Raw genomic sequence first — 14869 nt, forward strand, 5'->3', positions numbered from 1 at the left:
GACGTATTTATTATGTATAAAGTGTTCTGCCTGCATATGAACCTGCAAGCCATAATAGGACACTGGATCTCATTAGACATGTTTATGACCCACCATATGGTTGCAGGGAATTGAACTCAGGACCTCTGTAAGAACAACAGCCAATTCTCTTAAACTCTGAGCCATGTCTCCAGTCTTAAAATTATTTTTTTATTAATAGAGGAATACTATTTTTATTATTGCCATCTCTACCAGTAATTTTATACTTGACTGTTTAAAATTACTTAACTCTGTCTTTTGTTAGACTCTAGACTGCAATGATCACTCACACATTATCACATGAGTTACTCTAAAGAACTGAATAAATATTGAACTTTCATTTCATTTAGAATCTACCTCTTCCTTTAGGTAGTTGATGAACTATTGATGAATGTTTGCCTTTGAAACTTCATGCTAATGTTTCTCAGAAGTTTAACAAAAAAAAGTTAAGGAATCTTTTATTTGGGGAGTTGCTTGTTTTTGTGGGGTACTTGGAGGTTGCCAAATTTAAATTATTTGAAGCCTATTATACACATTAATTTTCCACTTCCTGATATTAAATTATTTTCAAGATCTTAATTTTGATATACAATGAATTAAGCAACTGCTGATAACCAATTGCCAATCTGGGTTCTGAGAGACCGAAGAGGAATTTCCTAGGATTGACACCCATGAACTGAGTAGGTAAGAAAGTTGGGGGTAGCCTGCAGTTCCTACATTGAAGGGGTTTCGTTAATCTAATCCCCTTAATTCCTTTTTTAGGCATTACCTCTTCCTTTTCCTCCTAATGAATCACCTCAAAAAAAATTTAATAAAGCAATGACCTTTTAAAACTGTCCTTTGCCAAAGTTATAGAAACATGGGCCTTGAGGTGATCATAATGATAACTATTAGCTTTGTCAGTAAAGGAAAATTGAAACAGTGACATATTTGTTAAGGTAAATGTATATAATATGTAAATAGAGCATTTCCAGTTTTTACTTGATTCTAGTCATTTGCCTTAGGATCCTATTCATTCAGCCTAGTTAATGAACTATTTTCAGTGTGAAGAAAGCATGAGAATGCATAGAAATGCTTGATTTCTTTTATATAATAAATAACTTTAAAAGAATAGAATAAAGGAAATGATCAAAGTTTAGGTTGCCAGGGACCTGCCCCAGTGATGGTCAGGTCCCACAGAGGGGATGGTCCAGAGAATATTAGAGCCTGCCTGACTGGCAGCCAGAGTGTTTCATTTATACCGAGTTCAGTGGGCTTGGCTATATTTATGCTGTTCCAAATCATAGATCATATCACATTTTGGCCCTGGACATTTGTTTTAACTTCCTCTTGGTCATTAGTTTAATCATCACTGATAAACAGTGACAGATCAAGTTGTCTTTTACAATCATTTTCCCTCATTAACCTCATAACCCAACATTTAAGAATCTTGTGATTTCAAGGGCACCAGACAGAAAATCTCCAAGCCAGCCAGGGCAGAATCTCATGTCCTGAGTAGTATGCTATTAACTCTTAATGATCAGAGTGCCAATTATCATTAGCCACAAGAAAAATGATTAGGCTGAAGCTGCTGCAGTTATTATTAAATTTCTGGCCATAAAACAATGTCTATATTTTATTTCATTGTAGCATTTATTTCTGTCTAATTGTTCCTTGGTCATATATCACCACAGAGGTCCTGTACAAGCTAACTTTTCTAAGAAAGGGAGTCTTAATACTTTATTGTTTTATCATTGATGACCACCACTATTTATCCACCAGTATAAGCCACTGTGTAGGAAAGAGATAACACCAGCAAAACTAACTTTGTTGCTGTATCTTTTCCTCAAGGGGTTTACTATATGAGGCCCCCAATCTTATATGCCACATATTAGCAAAGTGAATTGGAAGAAGAGGATTTTCGCCTGATTTGCTGCCAACTCCTCTAGCCAACTGAATCTTGTTTACCTTTTTAAGTTTACTTTGTTCTGATTATCTTGTTCCTGAGTGTGTACAGGGGCAGATGCTCCAAGAGTATCTTGAAGTTAGAGCTTCATAAGGAGATCTCTGGTGTCTTTATCTGAGTCACAACCTCCAGAGCATAAGGAAGACTTTCAAGTAGGGCCAGATAAGGATATCTCTCCTAAGCTGCAGGGGTAGTAGGCTCAGGACTTTCCTGGGGAAGATTATAAGCAATATTCCTAGAAGAAGGTACTGATTCATAAAAAAAATTCATCAATCCAATATTTCAAGTTGTACAAATATTAAAAGCACCCCCAAACATGTAACACGTGGAGATCAAGGCCAAAAGTGAAAGACCACATGACAGTGATTGAATCACTCAGCTTGGATCACTTTCCTGGATATTTAACAAGAAGCTGTGCTGGCTTTATGACTTTCACTGTCTCCATTAGATATGGCTGTTCCATTAGGTGTTTGGTCTATACCTTTGTCTTCGACGTTAGGCTTTACAAGATGTTTCTCCTTTCAACAGATCTGGTTTACCTCTTTCCCTGCCAATCATCAGGAGTCTGAAAAATAACTCTAGAATCTGCTTTGTGTGATCAAGAATCTATCTCTGTGAGCACACAGGTTTATGCTCATTTATGCAAATTCCCATGGCTGCAGGAAACCAGACAAGAATAACTGAGTTTATCCTCATGAGCTTCTCTTCCCTGCCTACTAAAATACAGACCTTGCTCTTCCTGGCATTTCTAACCATCTATCTGGTCACTCTTCTGGGAAACAGCCTCATAATTCTGGTGACCTTGGCTGACCCCATGCTGCAAAGTCCCATGTATTTCTTTCTCAGGAACTTATCCTTCTTAGAGATTGGCTTCAACCTGGTTATTGTACCAAAAATGTTGGGAACCCTGATTGCCCAGGACATAAGCATCTCCTTCCTGGGCTGTGCCACTCAGATGTATTTCTTCTTCTTTTTTGGAGTGGCAGAGTGCTTCCTCCTGGCCACCATGGCATATGACCGCTATGTAGCCATCTGCAGTCCCTTACATTACCCAGTCATCATGAACCAAGAGACACGTATCAGACTGGCTGCTGCCTCCTGGTTTCCAGGATTCCCTGTAGCCACTGTGCAGACCACATGGCTCTTCAGTTTTCCATTCTGTGACAACAACAAGGTGAACCACTTCTTCTGTGACAGCCCACCTGTGCTGAGGCTGGTCTGTGCAGACACAGCACGATTTGAGGTCTATGCCATTGTTGGGACCATTCTGGTTGTCATGATACCCTGCCTGCTGATTCTATGTTCCTACACTCTCATTGCAGTTTCCATCCTCAAGATCCCTTCAGCTAAAGGGAAGCACAAAGCCTTCTCCACCTGTTCCTCACATCTCCTCGTTGTCTCTCTTTTCTATGTGTCTTCAAGCCTCACTTACTTTAGGCCTAAATCAAAGAATTCTCCTGAAAGCAAGAAATTGTTATCATTGTCCTACACTGTTGTGACTCCCATGTTGAATCCCATCATCTATAGCCTGAGAAATAATGAGGTGAAGAATGCCCTCAGCAGGACCTTCAACAAAGCCCTGGCCCTCAGAACCCATATCACATAAACACTAACATCCTCTCTCCTCCTTAAATGTCCATTAGAATGACACCCACTTTTGAGATGGCTGTTAGGAAGCTCAGTAGAGACAAAAATCAGAGAGATAATTGAAACTCTTCTATATTTCTTTGCCTTCCCATTATATAAACATTGTTTTTTCTCATCAGAGTAATTTGTAATTTGGGTGCTTCTATAACCAATTTGTTCAAGGTATTATTTTGCTAATCAGCATGAAAGTGGCATACATTGTACACTCTATGGAATTCCTAATGTGTACTTGGAGACATACATGAGAAAATACAGTAAAAACCATCAAAAATCATCCTGACCCTTTGTCTGGCTTTAGACTAGTCTGGATCCAGGTGCAAAGAAATATCCCTAATCTTCTACTGCATGTTTCTTTTGTTATTTCATTTTACTTCACATTCTCCATAGGTTGGTAGTTTGAGACCTCAAACAAAGGAAGGCAAACTACTAATCCATATGCATATTTATAGAACATCAATAGTCTCATTGACTTTTTACTTGGACTCTTTTGGTCAGGTAGAATAAGCCTAGTCTACAGTTCTCTCAATTCCATTTTAAGGCTCTAAACCTTTGTTTTTAAAGGTTACCAAATTTTATGTACTATCTATGATGATACTCTCCTCTGCGTGGCTTTCCATGGATCTTTGCAGACTACAATACAGGTCCTTCTAAGGATGCTATTGTATTCCATTCAGTGAAATTTGCATACCAAAGTCTCATGCATTGTCAGAATGAAAAGGCAAAGGAGCACCACAGTTGAATAAGTTAATCAGTATTGAGAAGTCAAATGAAGTCATTGCTAAAAGCAAATGAATTTTATTGCTGTGGAAGTGACACCAATGATGTTTAAACAAGTATAATTGGAATACAATTCTAAACCTCAAGTGTTTGAATATTAGTTTTGTACTTTTTCACTTCCATATAACATATGAAAATTATTTATTATTTATTATTTAGTTCAGAGTCATGGTAAAACAATATTTTATAAGGGTAGGTTGAGAGAGAAGTAAGTGGGCAAGATTATGGTTGAGAAAAACATAATGAGCATTCATTTAATACACACTTCAACCAAATTAACAAAATTGAGCTATATCTATGAGAATTCAATACAAATAGCCTCATACGGTGCCGTGTTGATCAGCCCACAATTGAAACATCCTTCACTTAAGATACACAATGATAAACTAAAAAGGTTTTACAAAGGTAATCATACTCCTTACATACTTTTAGACTGGAAGAGTTCAAGTGAGGAAAGGAGTGATATTTATAAAAGAGGGTTTGCACAAACATTCACATAAACCAGTAAAACCATTAGCAGCCAAAAGAGTCATACACTAGAGTGTAGGTGAACACAGCCCAAAAGCCATCACTGTGTGCCATAAGTCATATGCAGTGGGGTGAAAGGTTTATTTAGAATGTACTGGGGAAATATATGTTCAACTAAAGAGATCACAAAACACTGTACTAGACATGAAGGTTCTACAGAGTAAAGCTGCAGTGAGGTAATGCTAGGGGGTGAGGGCCAGGTGGAGGACTTGGAAATGAGGTAGAATTGATGCTTGTGTTAAAGGGGTGAAGGAAGCATTTCCTTTGTAACATAGTCTTAAAATAGAAAACAAAACCACATATTATGCTTGATGAGATTTTGTTCCTCACATTTTCCTTTGTGTTTATAACTTGGGGAAATAGTAAATGTCTATGTAAGAAAAGAAAGAGAGGAATTATTACTATTTCTAGATATATGACTGACAGAGAATCCATGTTTCATAGTGGTGTTTTCCATGGTCACATTATAATTAATAGATATAATTAGTAGAGAACTATTACAAAAGTCATTACTTTGTAGGTACTCTTCTATGTCCAACACTCTGGAAAGACAGACTCATCATCAATGTTCTTATTCATGAAAGACCTGGGCCGTGATTTACATGCTCATGATGGAAGTACATAAACATAAAACTCTACAGTCAAGTTTAGAAATCAAAATAGAAGAGTGGGAGAGATGGATCAGTGTTTAAGAGCACCTGGTGCTCTTGCAGAGGACTCAGGTTTGGTGGCCAGCTCGCACGGGTTGTCTCACAGCTGCCTGTAACTCAAGTTCCAGGCGATCTCTGAGGGCACTGCATGGACATAATGCATATACATACACTCAAGTAAAACACACAGACAGACATGACAAATCTTTAAAAAGGAAGCCAAATAGAATATTTTTTTTCTAATCAAGAATTTATTTCACCTATTTTCTTCACTAAAACAATGTATTGAAATTATATAGGATGATTCCCACTCTGTGTGTCAACTCCATTGATGTCCCAAATACAACAATACCTTCCTTTCATGTTCTCTTTTTCTCCAGGATAAATACATGGTATATACACATAATTCTCCCTAACTTAATTCCCTCTTTTCTTCTCTAATATTCATCAACTATCTATACCTAATTTAAATTAACAATTAATTTAATATTTATTAGTCTTAATTCAAGAAGTCAATAATTAGATAACTTATGTTACATAGTCAAAAAACACTCATAAGGGAAAAAGTGAACTGTAAAAAAGAAGAAAAATAAATCATTAAATTTTTATTACCCTGGGGCAAACAATACATTCTGTTGTATATAACTTCATAATCTCTGACCGTTACAGCCTTATCATATATAAATTTTATTATACATTTTATTACTTAATATCATAGCTAGAGCTCGAAGATTTAGATATCCATTAAGTTATTTGTTATATTAAAAACAAAGATAAGCATGATAATTTGCACTCTGGATTGTAACATTTGAGTTGAAAAATCAATATGAAGGAAAATCTAAATCATAACCATAACATATTTTTCATCTTATGTAAATATTTTTTAAAAATAGGAAACATCTGTTGTACAAAATATAAAGCATACGGACGTGTATAACTGTCATTATTTAATTCATTCAGTTCCTTATTGTCTGTAATTCAATTGGATTACTAGGAAGTCAAATATAAATAATAGTGAGATAAACATTTTTGTAGTTTGACTTTTTAAATTATATGCAATGAAATTCTAAATAGAATTAATGGACCAAAATACATGAAAGGTCATATTTTAATTTTTTTTCTTTTGCATATACTTACTATATGCCAAGCACTGTACTTATTAGTATTTCCATGATAGGCATGAAAATTCCTGGCTGATAAGGAGGTTAACTTTATAAAACAATCAATTAGATGCATATTCATAGAACTGAAATGAAAAATTTTTAAAATATTGTGATATGATTTCTTAAATCATTTCTCAAAAGTCAGTAAGCAGAGAGAAAAATATCAAGCTTATTAAAAAATCCTAAACATACATTTCCCCCAAAATACCATTAAGAGAAGACACCAGGAGCTAGAGAAATGTCTCAGCTGTTAAATGTGCTCACAGCTCTTTCGGAAGACCGAATTCAGTTCTCAGCCCTGAAGCAGGCTAACTCTAGGGACAGAGAACCTAACAATGCCCTCTTCTTCCATCCAAGCCCCGTCCACCCATGTGCAGCCAAAACTTCAAGATTTTAAAAAATATGTCTATGAAACTTAACAACATTTACTACTACAAAGATGAAATAAAAATTGGTCACGTATAACCTCACAAAAATATTCAAAAGGTGTTAAAGCATTTAGAATTTACAGAGTTAGACGCCTCTAAACTTTATAAATAATAAGGAAAATTGTTAAAGTAGTTATTATGAAAATGGTCGTTTAGCAAATTCTAGAGTTATGGTTGACTCTCTGGCATTTAAATGAATGGTACCCCACATTTCAAATTAGAAGCTGTACAGGGCATGGTGATAGGTATCTGAAATAGCAATACTCTGAGGTTTAGAGTGGGAAGATCAGAAGTTCAGGGTCATCCTCAGCAAAACACCAAATTCAAGAATGGCCTCAATTATATAAAAACTCTATCTCTATAACAACTAAAATTAAATTTCTTAAATTACCATGATAGAGGAGGAGTAACTAGCAAACACATAAAACAAAAATACCATTTTAGAAGTCTTTGTATGATGATGTAAGCTAATTCCTATAACTGAGTTAAGAAGTAGGGAAATAGTACACTACACTGAACAAAACCACAAAATCACCAGGTAAAGAAGAAGTTACTCTGTGAAAAACTGTATTTCAAATTTTTGTATGTGTTGCTGTTTTCCTACATCTGTGTCTGTACATCGCATATGTGCAGTATCTGCAGAGGCCTGAGAAGGGTATAGAATCCCCTAGGACAGGAGTTACAGGTGATTATTAGCATCTCGTGGGTGCTGGGACTTGAACCTATGTACTCTGCAAAAGCAAACAGTGCCCTTAAACACTGAGTCATCTATCCAGTCTCAAAATAATTTTTTCTGAAATTTTGTAAATTGGAGTTTTTCTTTTTTAAGTTGATACATAGAGGTCAATGCAAACAGGAAATTTGATTGATCATGTTGATAATTTTGGAGTTTAATACATACACAATAAGTAAAATTTAAAACATTTTGATCAAGACAGTGACTTAACAAACATTGGTAGCTGCCAAGCACATAGTGGAAATAAAGAGGCAAGTGGTAACAATGCCAGTGGTAATAAGTGGCCTTGTTTACAACAGTGGCACTAGAAACCACTTCAGATTCTGAATACATCTTAATATAAAATTCACAAGGTTAGTTCAGCTAGGCTATGACAACTGGAGAGTAGACAGCACAGACACCACCCACAGTTCAGACATAAGCAAACAATGTTACAGCTGCCCTATTTATCAAGACTTAAAAGAAAGGAAGAAGAGAAAAGAAATTTAAAAAGAAAAGAAGAAGAGCCCATGTGCTGGGAAAGGGTAAGGTATGGAGAGAGGGGAATCAGAGAATTTAATTTCCAAATTATGAGGGTTCAGCTTTGTGGTTGTACATGCTTAATTTAGCAAACTAGGCACTGCTAGCACAGATGGGAAGCGGGAGCAAGTCCTCACAGTCCAAGTGCCGTAAATATTTACATTTCCACAAGTGCAAAGTTTCCTAACTGAATCGCCTCACGCTCTCTCCACAGTCGTTCTCCACGGGTTATGACACTTTAATAAAGTTCTTATCAGGTTGTTCTGGTGCACCGAGTTTATTGAATATTGTTTTTAACTCTGTTCCATGTAATGCCTAAATATTTAATAACTTTAAATACAGCTTGAACTCTTTCATTAAAAAGGGGTTTGGATCAGTAATATCACTCAGCTAATCGAGAGTTGCAGGAAACAATGAAAAGAACTTTTCTGGCTGAAAAGAGTTTTTGCTTCTTATATCTGTAGCTACCCAAGGATCAGTTGACGATCAGAAGGTAGCCCTTTCGTTTCAACTCATTTTGGCTTTTGCAATTAGTGATGACTTAATTAACTTACTGTTACAGCCTGTGCCCTGGGGAGTCAAGTCCAGGACCATATGGGCAGTAAAGAAGCTCTCTACCCTTCCGTCTCCTTGAATAACAAAATGATCCTGATGCCATTGCACCCTGAGAAGTGGCATTTGCACTCCACTTTCTATTATTTGCCATGATGAATGCCCTCACAATAAAAGAGAAAATATAAAATAGTGGTGAGCAGATATATGCACAGCACTGAAAGCACTGACAAGTAATGACCAATGGCACTGTGATTCTTGGTACTCAAACAGCAGATGACAGAACCACAAATGGACAAACTACTAAAGCTACTCAGCCTTTAGACAGTCAGAACAGCCATAACACAAACACATGAGTGATGCACACACACACATACACACACACACACACACACACACATATGCAGTTAAATGATGAAGATAATAAAGATAGTAAGTGGAAATGATATGAAATTGAATGTCAGCACTAAAAAACGGGATGATTAGGTTACTGCTACACTCATGTGTTTGTGCATTATGCCTGTTTTGACTCTATAAAGGCAAAGCTGAGTGGCTTGGACATTTTGTCTTTATTAGATAAGTGATATTACTGAGGTAAAAGACTTTCTAATGAAAGAGAACAAGGTGAATTTAAAGTTATTGAAAATTAGCCATTACATAGAATGAAGTTAGGAATAAAATTCAATAAATTTGGAACACTTGTACAACTTGATAAGAAGCCCATTAAAATATCGTAACTCATGGAGTAAGAATGTGGAGAGGGAATGAGTATACACACACACACACACACACACACACACGAGCTATGAAACTGTCAATGACTGAAAGCAAACACCCAGCGTTGCAAATTCAGGAAGCAAAGTAAGTCACAAACCACTTAATGAAAAAGAAATTTACCACGACATATATCAACCCAAAACTACTGAACCAAAGATAAAAGAAAATATTAAACAACAGTCAGAAAGGTCAGACACTGCTCATACTATACAGAAGAGGTAGAAAAGACAACAGTGTGTTTCTTAGCATACAACAGTGAAAGCTAGGAGATAATGGAATGGGTTGGGGATGTAAATACACACAATCACATTGAAAATGCCCTGTTTGTTGTTTGTTGAGAAATTTTCTGCTCTGATAAAGAAAACGTAAAATATGTGTGTGCTGGTTACAAGTATTGATGATAAGAAACCCATACATTGCTCTCTTCCTGTTCTACACCAGGGCGCAAGATCAAGGTGAGAAGGAGAACCCCATGCGGGAACTTCGCATCCGCAAGCTCTGCCTCAATATCTGTGTGGGGGAGAGCGGAGATAGACTGACCCGGGCAGCCAAAGTGTTGGAGCAGCTCACAGGCCAGACCCCAGTGTTTTCCAAAGCTAGATACATTGTCAGGTCCTTTGGCATCCGGAGAAATGAGAAGATTGCTGTTCACTGCACAGTCCTCGGAGCCAAGGCCGAGGAGATTCTGGAGAAAGGCCTGAAGGTGCGGGAGTATGAGTTACGGAAAAATAACTTCTCAGATACTGGAAACTTTGGTTTTGGAATTCAGGAACACATTGACCTGGGTATCAAATACGACCCAAGCATTGGTATCTACGGCCTGGACTTCTATGTGGTGCTGGGTAGGCCAGGTTTCAGCATCGCAGACAAGAAGCGCAGAACAGGCTGCATTGGGGCCAAACACAGAATCAGCAAAGAGGAGGCCATGCGCTGGTTCCAGCAGAAGTATGATGGGATCATCCTTCCTGGAAAATAAATTTTATCTAAAAAAAACAATAAAATTTTCTCAGAAAAAAAAAGAAGAAACCCATACATTGACTATAATTTCAATCTGCTGAAATTTTATATACAATGAATTCAAGTGAAAAAATTCTATTGACACATATTATATAAAATAATGACTCTCATGTCCCATTTTCCTACATGTATGCATCATACTCTTATCATGTGCACTCCACTATTCTCTTGCCCACTCTGCACCCTTCGAAAGATTCTGCCTCTCTAAGAGTTTCTAACTCCTCATCTATAATAGCTTCTTTTTGCTTTCCTGTCATATTTTTTCTGTTGCGCAATGAGCAATGTTGACATTTGTATTTCTGAATCTGGGTTTTTATTCCATTTTCCTGCAAACAGCAAGATTTCATTCTTCTCTACTGATAAATAAAACTCTATCCTTCAAACACACACACTTTGTTTATCCACTGACAGACACCTAAGTTGACTTATTAATTTACTTATAAATAGTGTGTCGATAATTTTGAGTCATCATTACCAGCATTTGTCAGGGTTTTTTTTTTTCCTTTATTATTCCAAAAGATTACTGGTTGGTGTTTTCTTTTATTCATAATTTGATAAGTATTTGACTTGAGTAATAGTTGCTAAATCAACCAGAATATCTTTCTTTTTTCATTACAGAAATAGAAAATTTAATTAATGCAAGAATATCTTTACACAAACGACAGCAATTTTGAAACGGCTTCAGTGTCACAACTTCAAGATTTTAAACTGAAACTATACTGCCATCTTGTGGCAGAGTTTATGTTCCGCACCCAACTTCTCTCAGCGTACAAAGAGCTTCATAATCTCATTTTTTTATTTACACCTTGTGTTCTGTTGAATGAACAGGAGTGACATGGGCTCTCTCTGTAGCTTGAATTTCATCTCCTTAGTAGCAAACATGATTAATCTTTTTCATATATTTTGCCTATCTGTTTTCCTTCCCTTGTGAACTGTTCACCATTTGCCTACTTATTAATCGATTGGTTCTTCAGATGTCAATGTTTTTAGTTCTCTATAAGCTCCAGATATTAACCTTGTAGTGGAAAATAGCTGCCAAAGGCTGTCTTCCATCTTCTGGGCTCGCTTTTCGGTTATTTTATTTGCTATTCAGGAGCTTGGGAATTTACCGTTATATTGCTTGTTGCTTCTTCCTATTATTTCTTAGGCTATGCCTGTATCTTAAAGTGTCCCTCAATCTTATCCTTTACTACTTTCAGATGTGCAGATTTTTACATTAAGAGTATTGATGGTTTTTTCAACTGAATTTGTATAGTAAATGATAGACATCTAGTTTAATTTTCTACATGTATAGAAGACATTGTCTTCTCTTCAACATAGGTATTTTTATACCTTTTACTAGATTTATTGAATATAAGATGCATTTTGTTGTATGGACTTACTTCTGGGACTTCTAATATACTTGTATAGATGTCTATTCTTATTCCAATACCATGGTTTTCTTACTATGACACCCGTGTGTTTTGACATCAAGTGTTTTGATCTGCCCAACATTGCTGTTGTTGCTCAGGAAAGCTTAAATTATTTGGGGTCATTTAGGGGTGAGTTCTTTATAGATTGTTTTCTCTGTTTCTGCCAAGAATGTCGCTGGTATTCTGATGGAGACCTCATTGAATTTGCAGTTTGGTTTTAGCAACATAGCCATTATAACAATCTTACCAATTGTTATATAAAAACACAGACAATGTAACAACCTGCCAATCTATAAAGAAGAAGCTTGTTTTTTAATAGACAATATGAAGCCTGGTGGAGGGTTGAATTTTGTTTCTTAGCTATAGTTTTCAAATACCTTGCTAAAAACATAGATGCCAAAACAAAAATATCTAGGCTTTAATACTGATCTTGTCTCTTATCAGGAAGTCTTAGTCTCTTTTTCCATAAATAATGACACTCATAACCCTATTTAACAGTTTAATTGGAAGCATTCTTGGGTCACTGTGGGTAAATCAGTAAAGAATGATTCTGGGCACATTGTAATTTCAATAGGAATGTAAGCATTATGGCAATGTGATGACATAGTGTCTAAATTCGCAGGGTAGTAACAATGATAAAAAAAATTAAGACATGGCAGGGGAATGATTGTGAGATGGTAGAAAGAAAACAAAATTGAAAAGGATTCACTGCTAACTTGTTTGAACAGAACTTTGTGAACTATAAGCACTAAATTTTAGGGTATTAGGACAAAGAAACAATTAGATCCATATTTTTTAAAATATCACCTTGGCAGTCACAAAAAGATCAGGTATCAAGGGGAAACAGACTGTAAGACAGACCGATCAAAAGACTTTTATAGTGGAGCAGGATTAACTGCAAGGAGGGTCACTTCTTAACTTTAGAGGTTGAAGTCTCCCATCAATACAAATTATCAGATGTGCTTCAAATCAAAGTTGACAGCCCAGAGGAAATCCACCAAAGCTCTGGCTAGCAGTCATTCCCTAAACCTGCAAGCAGTGGGACCTGATTTGGAGGTGGCCCCTTGCCAAGATAAGCTAATCAGGAGAGTTAGTTCTGCTGCCTGGACCATTACCCTCTCCCAGCTCTGATCCTGCCTAGGCACCTAAGGTTCCCCCCAGGTCCCATTGTAGGCCACTGGGAACCTCTGTCATTCTTGCTCCCTGTGCAGCAGAGAAGCTCATTAACAACTTTTTAATGAGGTCACAGACAGTAACTGCTCATTAATAAATGTATTAGTCTGAAGCCCCGGAGGCTGAAGAAACTGAGAATAGAAGTCAGTGACAACAGTGTTTAGCCAGAGTAGCTGCATCAGAGTGAAAAGAGGGAACTTCTTTTTGGCAGACTCTCAAACTTTTACCTCTAGGGTCCTTGCAGGTCCCAGAAACTCATTCTGAAAATAGACACCTGGTGGGACTAGGATTTTGATGGGACAAAAGAAGAACAGAGCCAAGTGAACCCAGGCTTGGAACTTCTCTTGGTCTACTAAGGAATACTCTTGAGGAAGTCAGAAGCTCTCTGGGCTTCCTGGGATGCTATGGAAATGAGACAATGCTCTTGTAACTGCTTGCCATCTTCTCTTTGTTATCTACAAATATCCTGTTGTTTCTCTTTCATATCCAAGAACAGATTCTTTGTTTTCTAAGTCCTTTTAGATTATTTTTCTAGGGACTCACTAGCCTTTTCCTCTTCACTCTGTGAGCATCTTTCAGATGCCCATCCATTCCCAGGGTTACCATGAATCATCCCTATAGACATAAATCTCAGGCACTGGCTTGTACTTCTTACAAGAATCAGGGATGGAGCCTACTAATTGGGCTGCCTGCAGTAATGTTTCAGGTTTAGACATACCTTAAACCACTCTTCTTAGCTGTCCTGAATGCTTTCTAAATTTACATCTGTCATAACATTTATATATATTTATATAAATGTCATAACATATCATATGACATTTATCATGCATAAATCACTTTATCACTCTCTTCATCTTCAGAATACAACTAATGTTCTTACTCTGTCACAAAATGTACTCCCAGTTCAGCTCTGGCCGCTTTCTCATTACATTTCTCACTGCATCTGGCCGTTATTTGAATGAGCACTCAATTATTGTGATGCTGTTTTACCCGCATCCATTTATACAGCAGAAAATACTGTGCATTTTTCTGTATAGCTTAATCTGCTTTAATATACAAAAACTAACAGGTAGAAGGAAAGAAAATGATAGTGCTTGATATGGAATGTCAAAAGTTCCTGGGTGTGTCAAAAGACAAAATGTAATGAAGCCAGTAATCAAATAAAGAACTCTTAATATATGCAAGGAACTATTTCACTGGGCTTATAAAACTGAAAAAGATACATTTATTTTATAAATAACATTGGAACAGAATGGTTCTTCAACAGAAAGTATATTATCACAGTTTTGTATCTTTTTCTGTTTTTCTTTCTACAGGTCTCTTCTTTTACTTTTTCTACCCTGTCCCAAGATAACGCTAACATTATCTAATATTCAACTCTAATTTTTTTCTATGAAGGCAATTCTACTATGCAAATCTAAGCTCATTCTCTTTAATGCACGTCCTTCTTCAAATATCTTGCATGTATAGATATTAAACATTAATTACATTGTCCTAGATTTCACATACACAACAAATACAGTACCA

The 14869-nt window shown here is 36.5% G+C and overlaps 2 protein-coding genes across 2 annotated transcripts; both read left to right on the plus strand.

Moving 5' to 3' along the window:
* Window positions 1-2605: 2605 nt before the first annotated feature.
* LOC114621739 (olfactory receptor 10A5) lies at window positions 2606-3569 on the plus strand. The gene has a single exon (XM_028768101.1). The coding sequence runs from the start codon at window positions 2616-2618 to the stop codon at window positions 3567-3569; it is 954 nt and encodes a 317-aa protein (XP_028623934.1). The 5' UTR covers window positions 2606-2615.
* Window positions 3570-10165: 6596 nt separating this feature from the next.
* On the plus strand, window positions 10166-10755 carry LOC114621752 (60S ribosomal protein L11-like). Its single transcript, XM_028768112.1, has one exon. The coding sequence runs from the start codon at window positions 10213-10215 to the stop codon at window positions 10714-10716; it is 504 nt and encodes a 167-aa protein (XP_028623945.1). The 5' UTR covers window positions 10166-10212; the 3' UTR covers window positions 10717-10755.
* Window positions 10756-14869: the final 4114 nt, after the last annotated feature.

Source organism: Grammomys surdaster, unplaced genomic scaffold, assembly GCF_004785775.1.
Source record: "Grammomys surdaster isolate TR1022 unplaced genomic scaffold, NIH_TR_1.0 184, whole genome shotgun sequence".
In the NCBI taxonomy this organism is placed as follows: Eukaryota; Metazoa; Chordata; class Mammalia; order Rodentia; family Muridae; genus Grammomys; species Grammomys surdaster.